Raw genomic sequence first — 23,252 nt, 5'->3', positions numbered from 1 at the left:
ATTAGAACAGTATAAAACATTTAGGAATACTACACATTTCTGCATGCATTTTTATAAATATATATATGCAAACATACATATGCATACATACATTGTGATGTGTGCAAGAGAATCTAGATGTGAACAAGAGAAAACTTGACGCAAAGGCTGATTTTTGAGTATCTCAAAATCCTAGCAGAGTATATTTGATTTCGTTTTCGAAAGTCCATTACTAGATTACAACCTACCGATCCAATGCCTTTGAGTGGATTCATACATATTACAGTGTCCGATTCGTGGTCCACCAGGAGACGCAGGAAGTCCACAGCATCCTCTGTCTGTGGGAACTCCGTCACTATGAATCCCTTACTGTTTGTATACGACTATAGCAAACAAAACATGAGTTTTCATCCCATTTTTCATTGCCAAATTTCCTTTCATTTTTTTCCAATACACTGACGATTAGGTTGAAATAAATCAAAGAAATGTTAAAAGTAAAACAGAGAACGCTTATGATAAAATGTGTCCACTCTGTTTACATAACAATAATCAGAGAGGACTTCTATTTCTTGTGTTATTGTTATGTGTGTGGCAGTTGAAAAGAAATTGAATGATTCCAAGCTGATATACAACAATCTAGTAGAAGAACGTTACGCGTACTTCCACATGCCTTCGAAGTAAATAGACTTTTGTTGACACCGGAATCAAACTAAATTGAAAATTTCCGAATTGATGTGATTGGTTACTTTTATTTTGGTCGGCTGGTCTTACCACTTTCAAACAGGCCTTACACAGAGTCGGCTGACTTAATACTGTTAAAAAAATTTCAGTTACCGGTTTCAATGTTAGAAACTATTCAATGCATGTACGTAAAACCAACTGACAATATACGTTTTCTATTCCTTGAAATCAAAGAAAACATTTTGTGACTGCCCCATAACTTTTGAAAATATAATTGAATGAGAAATATGGGAGCATACAAAAATTGAGTTAGATGTACAATATGTGATGGATTATTCTCCCTTCCCCACGCATATTTTGGATTTCGGAGGCAAGCGTAAATACGTGGTTTTTCTTTCCTTCTCAAGAAATTGAAACAAAACTTTCACATTCTCCTCTTGGCGCCCCACCTTACCCATTGAAAAAAGTACCACGTACTTGCAATCATGAAACGCGGATACACCCTCGGTCAATAAGATGTAAAACTTCTACGGTACCAATTTTGATGCACCAGATGCGCATTTCGACAAATAATGTCTCTTCAGTGATGCTCAACCAAAATGTATGAGCTTCCTCGAAAAACGATATTTACCCCACCCTCATCGTTGAATATTATATTTCTCTGGTAGCTAATACTTAAAGTATGGTATTGAGTTAATATTTGTATCACTTACAATTGCTGCATTTATACGCTATATAACGTCACTTACTGGTACAGAAATGGCGTTGATGAAACTTCCACGGTTGGGTACAGCAGACGAGAGATAAATACTATATCTGTCCACTATTGTTAAACAAGAAAGGTTTCATGGGAATTGCATAGAATAAGGCAATCAAATTCATTGAATAAAGCATAAATTGCATTAATCAATTAAAAATAATGAAAGAAGCAATTATTTGATTTAAGAAAAATCAATAGAATAATGGACAACTGTTCACAGGTAAATGTTGAACTCCGTTTTATTTTCGCCCGATTCGACCTCATTCTAAGTGGGCGAATTTAAAAATGAGGACTATTCGTTGTGTTAAAGTAGCGAAGAATGTCTTTATGCAAATTTAAAGTGGAACGATATCGTTTAACATAGCCTTTGGGCGAAAATAAAAGCAAATATTACAAAAATATGGAACAATCCACAAAGATTATTTGGTTTCGATTTCTTGAAACTATAACAAATGTTTACACAAACTTTGTAAAAATAAAAAACGAACAACTGGTCCTGTATTATTAATTGAAGATATTATGGTGTCGATAAGCTAAAAATTGATGCATATTACTTATCCATATATACTCATGTAATCTACTCTATGTTTTAATCCGTCTAAAGTGGAAAAGTTCTTCACCTGCGATTCCGTCATGTATGTTATATTGAAACAGTTCTAGTGATAATTTACTGCATGAGGGAACTAATGTTTATTTGAAATACCTGTTGATGTTAAAGATTTCTATGCTATCCTTTACTGACTAATCTAAGGAAATTGACAGTTTGAAGACAAGGACACGTATTGTTGTGAAACATGGAAATTTGATGAAATATGCATAGTTCAGAAATTCTCATTTCAGTACAGAACACTGCCGACAACCGTGTGATTATTTACACACATTGCAGTATATCATTGCCGACTACAGTGTCATTATTTACTCACATGGTAATATAGCATTGCTGTAAATGTCTCCTTGGCGTTCTTTGGCTATTGTGTAGTCAAGAGCGGTGTAAGTGGGTCGAATGGACATTAAATGCTAATAAAAAATAAACATGTAACAATTCAATTCTGTAGGAACATCCATGCAATGATACAAATGCATACATTTTTTGCTTGATTAAAACTTCGTTTTAATGAAGTAAGAAATGTATACTTCGTTTTAATCAATGTTTTCAAATGATATCCATGAGGTTTATTTTAATTGATTTAGGATATTTTACAATCCCATTGGAAGATAATTCCGTTGATACGGTTTCATTGAGAAATTATGCACATGCACGAGCACATGCATTAGAATTTCTCCCGATATCCGTGAATATTGAATTCGAGCGAAATCTAATGATTCCATATCATTTAACAACCAACGGACCGACTGCATAATCGACTTGAGCATCTGCATAGTGTACATTAATTTAATGAGGAGATGATATTCTAAATTTTCAGAACTTGTGCTCTCTTGTTGTAAACATCTTGACAATATAGTATGTTCAAACCAACCCACTGACTTACACATACACCAACACGCTTGCACACACTCTCCCTAACATACTTGTAAATTCACTCATTCATGTTATTTGCATAACACATTCCTAACGTAATCAAACATCTATCCCTTACTCACCCTCTCATTGAATTACTCACTTATGCAGTCAATCGGTAGAATGATCTCACACTATTACAATAACCCACTCATGCAATAATCAAACCATGGAATAATTCACTCATACAATAACTCACACATGCAATAATTCACTCATGCAATAACTCACTCATACAATAATTTACTCATACAATAATTTACTCATGTAAGAACTACTCATGCAATATCCTACTCATTAAAGGTGAAGATAACGAAAAGTGATCAATCTCATGCAATAATTTACTCATGCAATAACTTACCTATTCAATAATTGACTCATGACACAACTTGAGCATACAATAACTTACTCACACAAAATATACATCCACTCACTTTCATCTACCTGAAATTCTTCCCGCAGCACGCTCTGATTTGCTGGTTTATCGGTGGTCATGGTTTCAGCCCAAGCAGCACACTCTGTTGCTGTCATGCTTTTAATCGGAGATTTGACTATTTCATATAACGCAAGAAATATTGTGATGTACTGTTCCTAAAAAATAATAATCGTCATCACTTAAACAATTACGCATTATACTCAGCTTGAAAGGTGAAATTTGCTTTAGCGTCCTGGTTTTTTAATTCCGTACAGTGTAAAAAAAAAAAAACAAGATAGTTATGTAATGCTGTATTTTTAGCATTCTCAGCTTATTTAGTTGTCTGCTGGACGTTCATATCTAATGTATAAAGGACGATTTTGCAAACCGTTTCTGTCATACTAAGGTCAATTATTATGTATATGCTTATATTTGTGACTGATCCTGTAACAATATACGTGTTTACTGTGCATGCAGCTTTTCAGACAACAAATTAAAGATCTAAATTTTGAGGGACATTAAAAGTTCAAATGAGAAGACACCATAAATAAAATTACATCACGGGAAATTAAACATAGAATCATGTCAATTACACTTGAGTACTTTGGGTTGGATATATCGTTCTATTGAGAGATACAATATGCCTTAAGTTGTTAAATACATACGTAGGTCTGGACCATGTTCATTCTGTTTTCTCTCATCCTTTTAACACATTCTGCGACGTTCACCTTTCCCCTCTTTCTTCCCATCTGTTCCAGGATGTCTAACGCAATGTATGTTCCCGTTCGACCTATGCCAGCGCTGTAATATAATTACACAATAATAACCATGATATTAGGAAGATGATGCTAATGAAATAAAATCTGTAAATTTCTTAGCTTTGTTTCGAGATTTGTTTCCTTTAAGCTGAAAGTCTACCTGCAGTGCACGACGCCCGGGGAGTTAATCTGATTGGTCCTTGTTCTGGTCACGTGATTATGGAATACCACGAGACAAAGGGGATCAGGAGTTCCATGATCAGGCCAGGACGTATATTGGTATTGCGTCAGGAAGCGCGTCTTCTTCGTCTGTAAAGACGTTTTATGAGACTCTTCATATAGGCCAGTTTTTAGATTTTCATTACTAAAGGAACCTTTCTACACCGAGAAATTTCAATAATTGCGCTTTGCTACAACGTTTACTAAACATTAAGACAATGCAATATGAATATCTATTATTATCAAAATAAAAAGTACAGAAGAGCACAGACAAAGAGTACCCGTATTTTGCTTCAATGACAGTTACATTTTGTTATGTAATAGATAATTTGCAAATAACCTTCACGGTTTAGACCATACGGATGTATATTTAATTGCTGTTATAAAATTTAGAAATTCATTTCAACATTAAGGATTATCTCCCTCATGCATAGCTCTTATCCTTGGACGAATTTGGCTCCACTTTTTTGGCACGCTGTTTTTGGCTATATTTAGCTCTAAAACTTTATAGTTATTTCGGATTTCAAACATTTTGCTTGAGCATCACTGAAGAGACATTATTTGTCGAAATGCGCATCCAGTGCATCCAAATTGGTACCATATAAGTTTTACATCATGTGGTTTCACACACACCACACACTTTCCAGATTTAGTACTGGTAATTTCACATTGAAGAAAGAAAACACTTATCAATGCAAGGTGAAGATAACGAACAGTGATCAATCTCATAACTCCTACAAGCAATACAAAATAGATAGTTGGGCAAACACGGACCCCTGGACACACCAGAGGTGAGATCAGGTGCCTAGGAAGAGTAAGCATCCCCTGTTGACCGGTCACACCCGCGATGAGCCCCATATCCTGATCAGGTAAACGGAGTTATCCGCAGTCAAAATCAGTGTGCCAAGAACGGCTTAACAATCGGTATGAAACACGTCAGACAGCATTTGACCCAATGCGAGGTTGTATTGACGAACTAGATCGTTATAACGACCATAGAATTTGCGAAATGCTGACTTCAATCGAGACTGTTGAAATCCCTGTACCATCAACTTGTTTGTCAGTAGCTTACCTCGATTAAAAAACTGACTATACCCTGAACAAGCTCTTGCATATCGAATCAGTTGAGATATATAAACACCATATGCAGGTGAAATATTTGATGATTATAATGTTTTGGGTGTTATTTTTGCTATCTATTATTTCTTTTATAGATCTTGAAACAGCTTACCTGTATATATGAATAAATGTAACTAAAAGGAAGTATATAGCTTTTTGGAAAACGATAATGATTATTTGAGCGTAACAATAATTATAACTCCTTTCACCAAATGCTGTGTTTATCCCAATTGAAAAGGAGAAATGTCAGATAAGATGTACCATGTGCATTTTCAAAAAAGTGTTGATTATTATTAAGTAGAAAGGTGTTTTGTGAATGAGTATGCTATATCGTGGCGCAATTCCCAAAGTAGATGTCACAGTGATGATTATATCGCCATAAAGCAAACCATCAGATCAACACTTTTATTTATTACGACTCCCTTCTTTCAATTTTGTAAAGAGTACAGTGTGAATTTTTTCGTAACTGTTATTCATACTCTATAAAATACTTTATTTCTAGGTTTATGCATAAAACAGCAATTAAAAATGAAGACATTAACAAAATATCACGCTATGTTCTATAAACGAGATAATACAATTATGTAATTGCTAATTTATGATAGGTGAAGATAAGAAACAGTGACCAATATCGTAAACCCTATAAAGAAAACAAAATCAAGAGTAGGACAAACATACGTTAAAGATGTCAAAAACCGTGTGATTATGTGTAATTTGACCTTATCTTTATCAAAAATGAATTGAATTGTTGAGAAGAATGAATTTTGGAATTTCAAATGGTTTCACTGTGCTTGAAATTTTCAGTTTGGCCCATATATTGTACATGCTGAACCGACTTACCTCTTTGTGAATCACGGTCAATTTACGCACAGTGTAGAACGCGTAATGTTTTTCTTCAATCATTTTCACGGAAACATTTCCGTATCCGATGTGTTTGTCTGGGTCGGGCCAGTACTTTGCACATTTATTCTGCAAAATACAAAATTATATTAGTTGTTGTTTCTCCATTGCTAAAAGTAAACATAATTGCAAGCTTATGCAAGTGTAGTTTAAAGCCGAATAAAGGGGACATATTTGCTATTTGGATAATGTCCCGAAGTTTGCTGAATTTTATTCATCAGAACTTATTATTGTTTTGTATATACAGGTACCCTATTTCCTTCCTTTAGATTTGTCACCATTACAATAACAGAAACATTCTCCTGCCAAACCATGTTCCAGAAGTCACCCACAGTGTTTGGTCTAGGTCCTAGACAACAGGAAGATAATTGTTAAATGAAACTCACAACTGCTTAAATAATGATTATGATATACAATGTATGCATATATAGATTGGTATCATTGTAACAGTCGATCGAGAACACTAGCATCGTTTTTCAAGCAGCTTTATATGTTGTAATAAAAACATTGCAGTTGTGGGGTATCGCAAGATCCCGGATCAGATGATACAGTGCTATATTGTGATGAAAGTTAATGTTTCCACGCAGCTTCACCGGAAGTTACTTCATACCCTGTGCTGCGATGTATTCTCTATCTCTTCTGGCTCCCTAAAACGGAAGGTGTATAATAATTAATATGGATCCAAGTGCATTGAATTAACACTTATTTACAGCGATTTTGAAAATGATTACAAAAATTCAATGTTACATTGCATAATCAAACAATCTTTATTCAAAGTCAGACATAGTTGATATCAATACAGCATTAGCTCGGAAGAGCCATTTACCGACAAGACATAAATATCATAATATTGTAAGTACAATATTGCAATATACAATGTATATTACAGACATTACAATCCATAAAATGATGTAAAGCTAATCTAAGGCACAAATTTATACATCACAAAACTAAAGGAGATATGTAAGGATAAAAATTCATCCTAACACAAATTATAATCAGATACCATGCTAACAGTATCCTTTGTATTTCATATATTTGATGCTAATTGATGTTTTGATTTGCGATAGTAAGGCATGTTTCTCATTTGTTTGGTATGGTTGAGAAACAACCAAAACAAAATGTTAGCACTTTGAAAATCTGAACAAGATGCAATTGGAAAGCACTGCGTGTAATTATTTGTCCCTACAAGTACACGTACACATAATTCAAACTGTGAACATTAATATTCATCAAGAAGCTTCAATTCACCAGATTTTTTAAGTTACATACTACAAAGATACAGACAGATACCCAGGCCACGGGGACATAACAACTGTGATATTTTCTTACCTCAATGTAATTGGCATTGATGTAATCCGCTCCCGTTTTCAAGATTACTCTTGAATGGTCATCTATTGTCAATAACAATACTTGTCATACACATAATATAAAGAGGCATTACAAAATACACGGAGGTGAACAATCGTCCCCTTAAAACACTGTTATGTTCGAATAAGAAATAAAAAATCTCGAACTTCTGTCTCCCGATCACCTGGACTGGTGCAAACGGTCACAATGAGATTACATAAAACATTCGTGATTCGACATGTAAACCTATTGAAGAATTACTGTTATCCCCAAACATTAGATATATCAAACGACCAAGAAATCCAGCTGGCGAATGGATGGAAGTGATCATAGTCAGTTGGTTGACGATTATGTTCAAACAGTTCTACATATATGTACCATAATAATGTTGTACACATTATGAATAGATTAATGAATAAGCATTTCAATTCCGCAGATCATTCCATTTTGCCTGAGAGTCAGACTTCTATAGAAAAATATCAGTATACCAACTTCGGAACTTTAAGTACCCTTTCTCGTAGACAACGAGAATATAACTGGATGTCGACTCCGAATACTAAATTTCCATATGGATGCAACGACAACTTATACAATGTAGGGAATTTGACCAGTCCACCAGGAAATAACGTGAATGTGACATCTTCCAAATACAGAAAAACGTAAACGCAGTCATGGGCATCGTTCATGTAAGACCAAACATACACGATGTCACACTTGATTCACTTTTACCTTACGTCAATAGACAATTAGGACCACAACATGTAGACTGAATTCTATGATTATGGTGGTTGTCCATCACAAGCTCTTTAAGTCACCACGGGTTATGGATGGTATTCTTTAAAATCATGCCGTCAGTTCCTTAAACTTAAATTTACTAACAAAGGATTAAATGTCACCAAGATGAGCAAAATTCTTCGTTATCGAGGAGTTCAGTCTTGTATTCCAGCATATTTCAAGTTGAAGTCTACACCTTGTATTTCCTACAAACACACTTCTACTATTGTATCCAAACTTTTTAGTTACAAACTTTACTAGATATAAGTCCATCTTATGCATAATCCACCTACGTGTTCTTTTTTCGTCTTCGTTCAATTATAGTCTAGCTGGACATGCCATTACTGGTGATGTTGATATAGTTGAAGATGAGGGCCTGAAATCACTTATCTTAATAGGATCTACACTTAGAGAACCCCGGTCTTTCAATAGGTGCATTTTTTTTTCATTCTCAATTCTGTTGAAGGTTATGCCAGAGGATGGAATATATATGAAAAAGAAGTCGATACCTTGTCAGAATGGATAAAACGTATAATACGAATACATCGAAACAAAACTGCGTACCATCTATTCTTCTGTGTTTAGTAAAGTAGAAGTGATAAAAAAATTAGATTGGTTACACTAGGAATATGTTTTGGGTCCAGCTGACAAAGCTTGTTACAACATTGTTTTTATTTGCAAGGTTCATTATTACAACTGTCTTTGAAACGAACTTGACATTAATTCCTCATTTGGTAATCCTACTTATACCCCATCTGCTCTTTCTTCAGAATTATGATTCAGTTTCAAACACATCTAATATTCCAGTCAATGGGACGTATGAATGAAAGGTAAAGATAACGAAGAGTGATCAATCTCATAACTCCTACAAGCAATACAAAATAGATAGTTGGGCAAACACGGACTCCTGGACACACCAGAGGTGGGATCAGGTGCCTAGGAGGAGTAAGCATCCCGTGTTGACCGGTCACACCCGCCGTGAACCCTATATCCTGTTCAAGTAAACGGAGTTATGAGTTACAGGACATATACTGGATTCGTAAACTTAATAAAAACCCTTACAGACATAGATACATTGCTGGATATAGTAAATGGTTTACCACGCCCCTATCTTTTCTCCTGACAAAAATATAAACAGGTCTGATTGATTTTAGATTGTTTAACGTTCCACTCGATAATGTTTCACTCATATAGAGACGTCACCATTGTCGGTGAAGGGCTGCACAATTTAGGCCTGTGGTCGGCGCTTACGGTCTTTGAGCAGGGAGGGATCTTTATAGCGCAACATCTGCAGTGACACTGGGCCTTGGTTTTTTGCGGTGTCATCCGATGGACCGCCCCATTTAGTCGCCTCTTACGACAAGCAAGGGGGTACTGAGGACCTATTCTAACTCGGATCCCCTCGGGACTCTCAGCCGTGAAGAAGAAATTCCAAACGTATTGCACCAGATCCAGTAAATTGTCTACCAAGCCTCTATATTTGCTCCAAATGAAAATATTAACAATTATGAATGAAAAACTTTAAACGTAATGTGCGACTACGTATGCCAGAAGTGATATAAATCAAATTTGGAATCTAAAAAAATCTATAAAAAAAAAAAAAAAAAAACTTTGGTGAGTTTGAATGTTTTCTGAAATGAACAACATCAAAACCTTTTTAACACTTTGCACGACCAATCCTCACGATAACTTAAAGACTAGATTTTTGAGTGTGTAAATACGTAAATGACCGGAAACGAGATGTTCACAAAATTTATCACTTACATGGAAATGTTGTTTTAAACCTATTCTTAACGATATTCCCTCCCTTCTTTCCAGCTTCACATGAATACTGCTCTCCATATGGCAAAGTCTGAAAAATCAAAGGGTTAACATCAAAGTTATCGATATCTTAACAGAATGATATTGAGCGCATCTGGCGCTTAAATCTGAAGTGAATTGGAACTAAAACAAAATTGTAACTTTTCAGAATAAGAAGTTATGAATACTATGCTCACTTAAGCAGCTCTTGTATACAAACTAGTGATGCCTAAAGACGATATATTTCTGATACAAAAGTATCTGTCTGATATGAAGATTAGTTGTCTGACTGTTCCAAGCCAATATCCTATTACCATAAACATGCACTATTAAGTAAAATTCGTGTTTTTGGTAGCAGAGGATGACGCAAAATTGTACCTGGTACACTATGTATCATTTACCGTATGTGGATATCTGGTCACCTTGCTAGAATTTTTAGAATCATTATAACAACCGACCGCTATGTAATGACAATCGGGATGATTTCAGTTTCTCCAACTTTTCATATTTATGTAGCAATAGTCCATTTTCACCTACATATAGGGTTTATGTTTCTCAACTGATTCGATAAACAAGCCATTGTTCTGTGTATGGCCAGTTTATAAATCGGGCTACTGACAATCAAGTTCATGTTATAGGTATTTCAACTGTGTTACTTAAAGTCAGCATTTCGCAAGTTCTATGATCGTTATAACTATCTCGTTTGTCAACCTGTCATTGGGTCAAATGATGTATGACGGGTTTCATACCAATTGTTAGACAGTTCTTTACACACTGCGGATTACTTCGTTTACTTAATGGATATATAAGGCTAACGGTGGGTGTGAACGATCGACAGGGGATACTTACTTCTCCAAGGCATCTGATCCCACTTCTGATATATCCAGGTGATCGTGTTTCCCCAACTCTTAGTTTTATATTCTTTATAGGAGTTATAAGATTGATCACTGTTCGTTATTTTCACCCTTTTATGTATCTCAAATAAATATCGACATTGTTGGTGTGATAAAAAAAGTAAATGATTTTTATAAAAATGTGGAATGATTTTAAAACATTTCAAAAGCAATTACTTTCAAATAATGTTTGCAAGACAGCAATTTCATGATTTCTCTTGCACAAAATATTAGAATTATCTTGACAACATACAGCATACTCTTGCTGGAATCCGTCATTGTTGTCTTTTCTTTTCTCCGCTATTACTGACTCCAGCCGATTTAAAGGTATATCTGGTATGGTCATCTCATTCAAGTACGCGTCTCCGTAAGGATTTTCTGAGTGAATCAGCTCGTCCTCATCAACCTCAGCCTCATAGCTTTTCTTTGGACTTATTTGTGGTTTCTTGATTTCTGAATTCATGTATACGTTTTCTCGGTGTTTGGAAGAAGATGGATGGCTTTCTTCAAGACTGCTAAAATCTTCTTGAAAGTTGTCTTTTTTGGCTGCAATTGGAAAATAAATATATAAAATAAATCAAAAAGCGTGTTAATTTTGTTGAACGTATCCATATGAATACACTATATGTAGAAAAGACATCTTTTGCGCCGAGTTACACGCATCCTTTCACGTAAAGGAACTTAAACGTCTCCGTACTTTACATATGACAACGGACTAGTGATTGTGAGTTATATGCCAACTCACTCACTACGCAACCGAGGGGTCACTGGTTAAATCTTTGATTCCAGGTTTGTGTCAAACCTAAGGCGCCCAGTAAAGGTGATCCCTCCTTAAGTGGGAGTCAGTTACAGGTTTTCCGGGGATATCCTTAAAATTGAGGTCCTGTGTTATGGTAGCCTTTTAGACGATAAAGAAGTTGCATTGCAACTATTTTCGATAACACACATAGGCCAACATTTGTGGGGATTTTGGTGATGTTTTGATACGAGTGAAAGATTACAAAATGGAACATATATGTTAAACACAAGTAAACAACAATGTGAAACACACATTCCCGGGATTGGAGTGTTTACAAGCCAGAGGGGATGTTTCACTGATGCAAGTAAAACTACCAATATCACGTACATGGCATGGCTCTCTGTGTCTTTATTCCTTGTCTCTGTGATCTATATCTGAATAAAATGATACAAAACACATTTTCAAAAAGTAGTCAAATTTATCTCTGTTATTAGTGTTGTTCATCGTAGTTATATTCTTTTCAAAATATATTTTACCTTTTCAGCCCGTATGATTCAAATATTATTCCAATCACTTTCGAAAACAAATCATGTCTCAAAATATTTTTCATTCATTCGTCAGATCAATTAATTACAAATGTAAAAAGGCAATTACTATCAACAAATACCGGTATGTTTCCGTAATAAGACTGCAACATTTTCCATAGCTAAATACAGAGTTTTGTTTCTCCTGTGCAAATACAAACTAGCAAGCATTTTCTTAGTTATGGTATAAGGTAAGGGATACTGGATTTTCAACAGAATGTTTACCATTTCAGAGCATGAATCACAGGTATAAGATGCTTTCATCATGCATATATTTTTTTTTTGCAGCAGACACATGTATATTGTTATATACAACAGTTGTAGTGTAAACACGAGGAACAGTGATTACCTTCTCAGCACCAAAAATATAATAACAATCAGCAGACATGCTGATAGTACGCCGACAACACCACCTATGATAGGGGCTAGATTGTTATCTTCAGGTGTGACTTTCTTTTCTTGTACCTGTAAATAGCGTTGATGTTTCATCATGCACTCAACTCGAAACATATCTATATCCATTGCCTACGACTAATTCTTATGGATTGAATTTAGCATTTCAGACTTTTTTGTTTTATTCTCCAAATCCACCATTTTGCACAAAGTTACCAAAACGTGGTGAGTTTTTGGATCGTCATTACGCACAAGCTTCCATATAGACATTAAAGGAACAGGTTTAACTTCTTTTCACAAAAAAAATCTGAGTTGAACAATTTGCAAGAATAAAAAGAAAAAAAATAATTTAAACAATAGTAACTGATAACCGGAATTGATAATTTGAATCGAACTTTGATATGTAATTTAAAAGGATTAACATACATTTCTCAAAAGCATATTTTGATTACACCATAATGGAACATTGCGTCGTATATTTGATGTTTCAACCTTATTTGCAATTACCCACCGTCTGCTCTCCGAAACACTTTCCGTCAATAGAATCACATGTTTGGTTGATGCATGTTGTACTGCAGTTATCTGCACAGTTATATCCATGGTACTGCGATTCACATTCTGAAATATTGACTGTCGATTAATTGTGTAAGAAAACGTAACCTTTAAAAACATAAAAGAAACACAAACCGTCCATCGTGAGATAGATAAATGTTCAACAGATTGCAAGGAATGGCATTACCTTCGTTGCAAAATTTCCCCGAAAACCCTTTGTCACATCCATTGAAGCAGGTTCCATTCACATGATGACATCTCACACTGTCCCTACATTTTCCACAGGTCTGGTTACAATTCTCACCATACTTTTGCACAGAGCATTCTATAAAGCAGCATGGAAGGGAAATATACTATTTCTATACATGTATAGGTAGAGTAAATGAGTTTCAATTCTCATAAAATAGATGATATGTCTACTTTTTGAGTACGGTGTGCAAAGTTCTTCTGAACCCCAATCGTGACTCCATAATGGTGTCATTCGCTATTCATCACATTCTATTTACCATATATTTTCTGGCGATGTTGGGCTCAATGTCAGAAACGATATATTCATATAGCGAAATATACAAGTATGTTTTGTCGATAAACTCAGATTGGTTTTGAAAAAAAAATCTGACAATAATTTCTGATTCGCTGCTCTAACTAAAAAACAGTCGATTGTTCCATGTGTGACAGAAATAGGAAATTTTACTTTGATTTAAGACCCATTCGATAAATTTTCAATCATGTAGAGCTGTCATTAGCTACAAGTGAAGTGACATAATTTGATCAAAACAATTCAAAACCGTAGGGATGAGGATTTTCTATCTTACCAACGCATACTGTGACATGGAAATTCCTATGTAAGAAAACGTAAGAAATTTGGGGCTGGAGATCAATGTTAATATTTCTCTGTAAAACAAATAATTCTTTTATAAACGTGTTAGTTGAGGAGTTGAGAACGAAGTATTGATACATGTACTTCATTTGATATACTGGTAATATGTACACGTACTTGAATGGATATGATATATACATATACTTAACTTGGCATAATATATATCTACATGCATGATAAAATGAAACCAGTGCAAAACTCGTTCGAAAGAAACCCAAAGGAAACAGTCACCTAACACAATGTACTATCAATTTACCCCTGTCACATCTTAGCCCATCATAGCCTGGACGACATCCAGCCGTGCATTCTCCCGTTATTCCGTTACAAGTTTTGGGATCGCCCTCACAATTATCAGAACAAATTTCCTCACAGTTCTCTCCGAAATTCCCAGGTAAACATTCTGCAATTAAAAATGAACGTAAAAGAAAAAATTGAAACATTTACCATTCAGTAAAGGTTATTTTTCTTTTAACATGGCATAAAGTTTGAAATTTGAAAGAGAATTCTAGTGTATATTTAAGAAATAAGGTATCATTTTAAAATATTTATCGGGGTATGAATACAGTTAGGGCTTTATGGAAAATTTGATCATGTGCCGATCTGTATTTATATCTCCATATATATTTTGAAATGATACCTTATTACTTATATATACATTTTTGATCGAGAAAAGTGCTGAATTGTGTTATCAACACGTTTCCATATATTTCACATTGTTGACAACTCAGGAGTTTATAATGGAAAACTCTTCCTTATGTCTAACTTTTGAGGAAGAAATGATGATTTAAACGGGGAAGGGGGTGGGGGTGTGTAAGGTTACACTTACAGTTGTGATGCCCTTTCACATTTGAAAGCTTGACGCAGTTGTTAAAGACCGACTTTGAAAGATATTCTGTGGACATTACGGAGTTAACAGAATACTAAGGTGGAGGAACATGAAGAACAGGGCGGTAGTAATGAGGTGTGGGTAAATCATTTATAGACAGGACAGGGGACGCAGCTCAGATGAATCTACGGAAAGAACTGAACATCGCAGAGAATGTGGAAGTGCACGAAGTTAAGGGATGGTTTTGATTTGGATTTGTAATTGTTGACAAACATGAGCTCACTGAACGCTTCTTTGGACTCGATACATTTCTGTAATAGGTTTTCAACGACGCCTCGCTTCGATGCCCCGACATAAACTTGGAAACCGACACCACTTCATGACTGCTGTGGTACGGAGGCAGTGCGGTATGTAGATCTTAATGCACTTTGACGACTTATCGACCCTAAATCCTGTAAATGACCTTTTTGCTAAAGCATAATACAATGTACCATCGTCTAGCAGTAGGTACAATTCCGCATTACCGATAACCAGAGTGAAGTTGTAGCAGACGAAATTTTAGACATACATTAGTAAGACATTGTTTACAGAAATGCTTTTATCAATTATTGATTGCTTGGAATTCAAAAATAAATAAAAACATTTTATTATGTTGATTTTTATTGATATACTTCTGTAGTAAGCAAGAGCGATTGCTAGATGTGTATTGCCTTAGTGAAATTAGTACCTGTTGTCTACTTCTAACAACTGTTAATACGCACAGTCGTGATCTCTGTTGACCCTTTAGTGGATTTATACAGTGATAAATACGTATTGCTCGTAATAGTGTTAGTCCCCGAGGGTCTCTACAGCCCAGCAGCTAAGTACTTCGTTACTAGCTTGAAAATACGGATGTATATTTAATTGCTGTTATAAAATTTAGAAATTCATTTCAAAATTAAGGAATATCTCCCTCATGCATATCTCTTATCCTTGGACGAATTTGGCTCCACTTTTTTGGCACGCTGTTTTTGGCTATATTTAGCTCTAAAACTTCATAGTTATTTCGGATTTCAAACATTTCGGTTGAGCATCACTGAAGATACATTATTTGTCGAAATGCGCATCTGGTGCATCAAAATTGGTACCGTATAAGTTTTACATATAGCAGAAAACAGTTGAAAATGTAAATATACGTAAATGAATATAGTTGAGATTTGTTTGTAGTAAATAATGCCGAGCCTTACCAGTTTTACAAAGATCGTCTTGAAATCCGGAATCACATCCCTTTAGACATGATCCGTTTACGTGGTGACATTGTTTATATTCTAGACAGGCTCCACATTTATATTCACAGCCAAGTCCATATGTCCTTCCGTCACATTCTATGCATGATAAAATCTAGTGCAAGAATTATAAGGATATATCCACACAAAGAAGTATGACGGTATTCTTACAGTAACAAGAACAATTTTTCTATTAGTAAACCAGAACCAACTAGTCATGAACAAATGTACGTTTCAGGGAAGACTGACCAAATGATTCAAATTATTGTTTCCGCAATGAATAATCGTCTTCAATTCATAATTTACCATCGGTACAAGTTGCTCCCTTCCAACCTGTATAACAGGAAGATATACAATGTCCTGTAAATCTGTCACACCTGTCACAATTAGTGCACGCTAGAGAACAGTTTTTCCCTTGCCAACCAACAGGACACGCTGAAAGAAATCAGTAATACAAATTAAAATATGCGCCAATCACAATCAATATTACTTTTTCCGATATTTATTTCTGAGAATTTTGATTTGAAGTTTCTTAGAGTACTTGAATCTAAATTTGTATGTGATGTTCGAAACACACACGGTGTATTTGTTTCTCGATGACTACAACACAACATGGCTAATCAATAAATACTAGTATATTTTTTAGAGCCAAGACACACGTGTTATGCATTTAGCTCCATAGACACCGACGTCACATCCGTTTGTACACGTTCCGTTCACATTGTTACACGTCACCCCGTCACTACAGTTACCACAGGTCTCCTTACATAGTTCACCGTAATACTGATGACTGCAAGCTACAAATAAAATACACCATGGAATAAAAAAACAACGTAAAATAAATAGATATATGAAGATATGAGTATCACTGAAACAAACATACGTGATTCACATCGATGTCCCTGGTATCCAGGTTTACATCCCTGACAGGCTCCTGTCTCTATGTGACAGTATCGACAGGTATCAGAACAAGGGGTCGAACAGTCAGGTCCGTAGTAACCGGATACTGGACAACCTTAGCAGAATTAGGAAACAAATCTTATAAAACACAATTAAATGAATAGAAATCAAGTATCAAAACATTTCATAGTAAAGTACTTTTTGAATTAGCCTCAAAGTACACAAATGAAAGACAAATATTATACATGATAAGACTACTGGTAAAATATATTACAATGTTTTAAAAGCTATATGCTTCTACTGAAATTGCTGGTTAGTTGTATAATGTTTTACGTCCCGCTCGAGAATTTTTGACTCATATGGAGACGTCACCAGTGAAGGACTGCAACATTTGGCATATGCTCGGTGCTTACAGTCTTTGAGCATGGAGGGGTCTTTATCGTGCAACACCTGCTGTGACACAGGACTTCGGGTTTTAAGGTTGCATCCCATTTACATATACATGTAGTCGCCTAAATTACGACAAACCTATTCCAACCCGGCTCTCCCAGGGATTCTAATAAAATGGAAATGCAAGATAACGATAGCGACTGTTGATTTGTTTCGTCACAATATACTGTATGTAGTCTTACTGTATTAAAGGCCGACCCATATATATATATATATATATATATATATATATATATATATATATATATATATATAAAACGTTTTGGAAAAATCCCATTTTTTTGGATTTACCCGTACCTACTAGTCGTTGGGGTTTCAAAATTCAATTGGCACAACATGCAATCAAATTGTACTTTTTGGCATAAACTAAAGTGCAGAATTAATTAGTAAAATGCAGAAAAAAAAACACTTAAAAAATCTTACTGCGATAATGACCATTGCTGATATGCAGATAGGCATGCAACGGTTATGATGCTGCTGCAAATCACCAACTAACCAATACACTAACCAATACACCTATGTATATTTGCTGAAATGGGGTACATATGAGTGGAAATCGATATTGTTTTGGAAACATATTCTCATTAAAGAAAAAATTTAATTCCAGTAACATAAGTAAGCTAAAATATTTAATATATGCTATGTATTACTCCTTTCATAATTCTGGCTGTTTACGCATACGTACATAACTATGTAAACACATTATAAGGGAGACAATGGCGCGATAGTACATTAACAATGGTAGCATCGTGCCATCACATTGTACAATCGCCCTCGTATCGCTGTAAAAAGCAACGCCATTGTACCATCGCCACCATACCATTGCAAGGGATCCAGGAATTGAGTTTAAGGGGGTCTGGGGACCGCCTTGAGGCCCCCTGGAGCTCCTGGACTTTACAGATTTTATAGGGCTTGAAATATGACTCCTCTGTAATCATTTTTACTATTTTATGTCATTTTTGATAAGGTGAAATTGATACAATGACGCAAGTTTTGGGGGGTTTTGGAAAAAATATAAATTCTCCCAATAAAATTAAATCAATCAATTAAAAGTTTTTGTAATTTATTTCCCCTAGAGCAGAAGGAATTATTGTTTCTTTTATTGTTTACATTTTTCTAAACAAGAGACCACAATTTACCTTAAATTTGAAAATCTTAAAAGCGGCTGCCCCCTTAAATCCGCCACTGCATTATGTCATCATCACCATAACATTGTGGCGATGTTACAATGACGCATATGACAGCAATTTAATTATTGTCAATGTATATACCTTGGCCAAGCTTCATAGCATGTCATGCAGTTGCGTTTTGATAACGTCACAGTCATAGCTTCGATAAAGTTCTTTTTTGATTATAGTGAATGCAAGGTGAAGATAACGAACAGTGATCAATCTCATAACTCCTACGAGCAATACAAAATAGATAGTTGGGTAAACACGGACCCCTGGACACACCAGAGGTGGGATCAGGTGCCTAGGAGGAGTAATCATCCCCTGTTGACCGGTCACACCCGCCATGAGCTCCATATCCTGATCAGGTAAACGGAGTTATCCGCAGTCAAAATCAGTGTGCCAAAAACGGCTTAACACTCGGTATGAAACACGTCAGACAGCATTTGACCCAATGCGAGGTTGTATTGACGAACTAGATCGTTATAACGACCATAGAATTTGCGAAATGCTGACTTCAATCGAGACTGTTGAAATCCCTGTACCATCAACTTGTTTGTCAGTAGCTTACCTCGATTTTAAAACTGACCATACCCAGAACAAGCTCTTACAATTCAAATCAGTTGAGATATATAAACATCATATGCAGGTGATAATGCAATATTGCTACATAAATGTGGGAAGTTGACGATGGAGAAGCTGAAATCATCCCGTTTGTCATACAGTTGAGTTGTTAGTTTGCCGTTAATGTCTACTTTCAATAAAATATCTAAGTATGAAGCAGAAGTGGACGACTCTATAGTGTCCTTTATTTCGAGCTCACAGGGATATTAATTATAAAATATATGGGTATTGATGAAAATAGAAACTCTGATAAACATGGTGAATGATTTAAATGTAAATAAGTATGAATCACTAGGTGATCATAATAAACGGGTAGAAATATATTGTTTTAATGGAATGAAACGTAATTTGATAAATTTCTACACACGAATTCGTTAGAATTCGTTAGAAAGATTTCTTTAAGAAATCTGATGAACATTGTCATGACATCAGAAAAAAAATCCATATGTTCAGCAATTCGTTGTACAAAACATGTTTGTATTTTTATTCGTTATTACTGTAGTATACAAATGGACATGTGCTAGTTTTATCTTAATAAGATGATAGAGTATTTAAACTTACCGTAAACCTCTACTTCACAGAGTTCATTAAATGCGTATTTACTATAACTAGTAGGGTTGGCCCTTCCTTGTTTTCTTTCGTTGTAGTAGATGACGTATCGTCCGTGAACTGAACACGTGACATTGAGGACGGCGGGTATGGTGTGTATTGTATAATTTGTGTCAGGAATACACAGATGACCTTGTGTTTTGTCGGTTGTGTTTGATACGTATAAAGAAAATCCCAAAAATCTTGCAGAAAAACCATTTGTCGAATCTGAAATATAAAACATAAACAACGGATTTGTTTTCGATGAAAATATCAATAACAGACTAATCTTCAGTACTCGTCGTTGTGATTTCCATCTGTGGAAAGTCCTTTTGATATTGTTTTGTTTATTATTAATTTCTACCTTTCCTTTCCACCAAAAAATAAGTTGACATCTTTTGACGTATGGAAAACTGTTATAGCCCATCATATTCGACATCTCGAAACATGAGCACATGTGACCTCGCGTAATTGACCTTTGACCCTTTACGGAGTTCTTCAACTTTTTGCAGAGACCATCGTTATTGCTATTCCTTTTAACCGTAAATGACAGTGGCATCAAACCTTTGTTGGATTATAAAAAATCATTTAATAGAATCGATATGTACATTTCACAAAAGAATTTAATGACCCTTTACAAGAGTTATTGTCCATTATGTTGGACGATTTCTAGGCGAGACAAGTGAAAATCGACAACAATGTGTCGTAATGACACGATACCCACTAGATCGGGTTCGATGACCTTTGGCTTTGAAAAGTGGTTAAAGGTCAAATGTGAAGGTAATTGTGAAATGCAAAAACTGATTCTTTTCGTAACGTCTCCGGCTTACGAGATTCCCCTGAGGCGAGACCTGAGGAAGTGCCGTTAACCCAAAGGACTTTACGTTCCAAGTCGAGCCTCTGAAATGTGACCCTCCATCCAGTTACGGCGACTTGCATTTAAAACGTCGTTATCTCTACTAGTGTTAAACCACGAGTCACGGAGACTTGAAACCTTCGTCGACGAATTTTCGCCGAAACCCCACTTCCGGGAATTGACGAATCTAAGAGATCCGAAGATCCTGGAGACCCGGCGACTGTCCCCGAAAGTCGGAGACATGCGTCTTGAATGTTCATTACCCATGGTAAAGGCTGGGATGGGATTTTCGACCTTGAATGACCTTTAAAGAGGGTCAAGATCAAAGATAAACGTCACAAATTAATTGTCGACAAATCAACACATCACACACTTGAGTATGACTTCCGGTCTCTCAGCACGTCCTACTAAAACACATTTTATCCATTTGCATTCACCCATATCATACATTCAAACACACATGTAAACAGCATTGAAACCCTTCAAATTCCAAGTCTTTCAGTCCTATGACATTGTAAAAATGCCTTTCTTGATCATGGGCAGTTTATTATTAACTTCTACTCAGTGACTAATAAGCAAACTGGTCTGGCGTTGTGGTAGAAATTCTTATCCTAATGATGCAAATTAAGAAACATTAACCGTATAATGATCTACATTATAACGACCTTAGAATTTGTGAAATGCTGAATTTAAACGAGACTGCTGAAACTCATGCATCATTGACTTGTTTGTCAGAAGCCTGCCTCGATTTGAAAACTGCATCCGATTATTAAAGACAGTTTGTTGTATGCTTTTTTCTCTGATTTTGAATAGGATAAGTTTGAACATGTATACGTTTATGTTTTAGATGTACATGTATATAGAAAATAATTGCAATTTCCGGAGTAAAAACGTGTTGACACTGATTTGTTGGAGATATACGTCAACAAGAGTAAGGCATGATACATGTATAAATAGCTACCAACCAATACAACAAAGTGGTCAATGTAAAAACAAATAAGTGGATATGATAAAAGTTCATACGAAACGGTATCTTAACTTCCTCCACTTTCTTTCAATCTATTACAACATCGTTTAAGATAAGCAATGTTCGTTCTTTCATAAAATATCTGCCATGAGAAATACATGTATATAAACCCGCTCATTACAAAGTCTGTAAATATTTGTCCTCGAATTATTTAGAACAGGATCGAGATGTATTTAACATATTGTGATAATTAACGGTTGGGCTAAGACAAGTCGTGCTAGGAATGTATCTATCTATTACGTATACCGGGCTTTATTGTTGTTCATTACAAAAACGTCCGAGGTTAGTTCGGGTGCACACCAGTATATAAGGCGGTGATAAGCGATATTTCAGCAGTTCACGTTCGGAGCTCAAAGAGAAAGATCTCAACTGAAGAGGTAAGCAAACATAAAGCTAACCCTGGTTATATTGAGCATATGTGATTAGTTTACTGGTTTTAGGGTGTTTATACAGGGTATTAAAGCTTTAATATTTCCATAATTGTAGTTGAGCTCTGTCTGGGTATAGGACAGATCTGGAGATACATCCGAGACCCGTACTTATATAGGACAGGTGCTTAGAAGAAACATACCTGCCCGAACACAGACCATATACCAAATCCAATTTATTTGATTTTATATTAAGGATAGATGATACTAAGACCAATCTGTATATATTGACTCGTTCTTGTTCACATCATCATGTTTCGTAACTATTGCTTTATTGCCATTTTTATGCATATGCAATCATTTTATTTGATTGTGGATCTATTCAAATTCACGGACAAAACACGTTACATAAATTGGTAGCAGTGGTGGGATTTGGGTTAGGTCGCTTTGATAGGGCTTTGATAGGGCTTTTTTGTTTCTATCACAATGTCTGATCTACGGGCTGACATATCATACATAGAGCATTACGTAATTATCTTAATCCTTAAATCAGAATTACCTGATGGCACGATAAAATGTTATATAAATGTACCCATTTTTGTTTAAACCTAAACAATATGAATATTGGTATATAATCAAAAATCATAAACATAATTAGAATATGAACTTGTAAAATATATTATTTTGTAAACACATCTTATCAGGACATTGCACTAAATATCAGGACCTACATATAAGAGATTTAGAAATTCATTTCAAAATTAAGGATTATCTCCCTCACGCATAGCTCTTGGTACTGTATAAGTTTTGTATTATGACCCCTGGGTTGAGGCCTCTGCTGTTGGATTGTCAGTCCCCGAGGGT

General features: G+C 35.4%; 1 protein-coding gene across 2 annotated transcripts in view; it reads right to left on the bottom strand.

Moving 5' to 3' along the window:
* LOC125661678 (receptor-type tyrosine-protein phosphatase kappa-like) overlaps positions 1 to 23,252 on the bottom strand; it is a 47,785-nt gene that overhangs the window by 5,557 nt on the left and 18,976 nt on the right. Inside the window, exons 3-24 of one of the 2 annotated variants that reach the window (XM_056146113.1) lie at positions 20,111 to 20,365; positions 17,290 to 17,421; positions 17,066 to 17,203; positions 16,713 to 16,841; positions 16,368 to 16,505; positions 14,572 to 14,715; positions 13,623 to 13,760; positions 13,395 to 13,501; positions 12,840 to 12,955; positions 12,294 to 12,340; positions 11,421 to 11,713; positions 10,239 to 10,326; positions 7,683 to 7,744; positions 6,961 to 6,997; positions 6,602 to 6,699; positions 6,291 to 6,419; positions 4,273 to 4,421; positions 4,020 to 4,155; positions 3,384 to 3,530; positions 2,344 to 2,437; positions 1,410 to 1,483; positions 228 to 362 (exon numbers count right to left, since the gene is read on the bottom strand). In XM_056146113.1, the coding sequence (XP_056002088.1) occupies positions 228 to 362; positions 1,410 to 1,483; positions 2,344 to 2,437; positions 3,384 to 3,530; positions 4,020 to 4,155; positions 4,273 to 4,421; positions 6,291 to 6,419; positions 6,602 to 6,699; positions 6,961 to 6,997; positions 7,683 to 7,744; positions 10,239 to 10,326; positions 11,421 to 11,713; positions 12,294 to 12,340; positions 12,840 to 12,955; positions 13,395 to 13,501; positions 13,623 to 13,760; positions 14,572 to 14,715; positions 16,368 to 16,505; positions 16,713 to 16,841; positions 17,066 to 17,203; positions 17,290 to 17,421; positions 20,111 to 20,365 (2,786 nt within the window). The remainder of the gene's footprint in view (positions 1 to 227; positions 363 to 1,409; positions 1,484 to 2,343; positions 2,438 to 3,383; positions 3,531 to 4,019; positions 4,156 to 4,272; positions 4,422 to 6,290; positions 6,420 to 6,601; positions 6,700 to 6,960; positions 6,998 to 7,682; positions 7,745 to 10,238; positions 10,327 to 11,420; positions 11,714 to 12,293; positions 12,341 to 12,839; positions 12,956 to 13,394; positions 13,502 to 13,622; positions 13,761 to 14,571; positions 14,716 to 16,367; positions 16,506 to 16,712; positions 16,842 to 17,065; positions 17,204 to 17,289; positions 17,422 to 20,110; positions 20,366 to 23,252) is intronic. The other variant, XR_008797578.1, reaches the window with a different exon arrangement.

This window comes from Ostrea edulis, chromosome 8 (genome assembly GCF_947568905.1).
Source record: "Ostrea edulis chromosome 8, xbOstEdul1.1, whole genome shotgun sequence".
NCBI classification, from domain to species: domain Eukaryota; kingdom Metazoa; phylum Mollusca; class Bivalvia; order Ostreida; family Ostreidae; genus Ostrea; species Ostrea edulis.
This window is presented reverse-complemented; position numbering and strand designations above follow the sequence as displayed.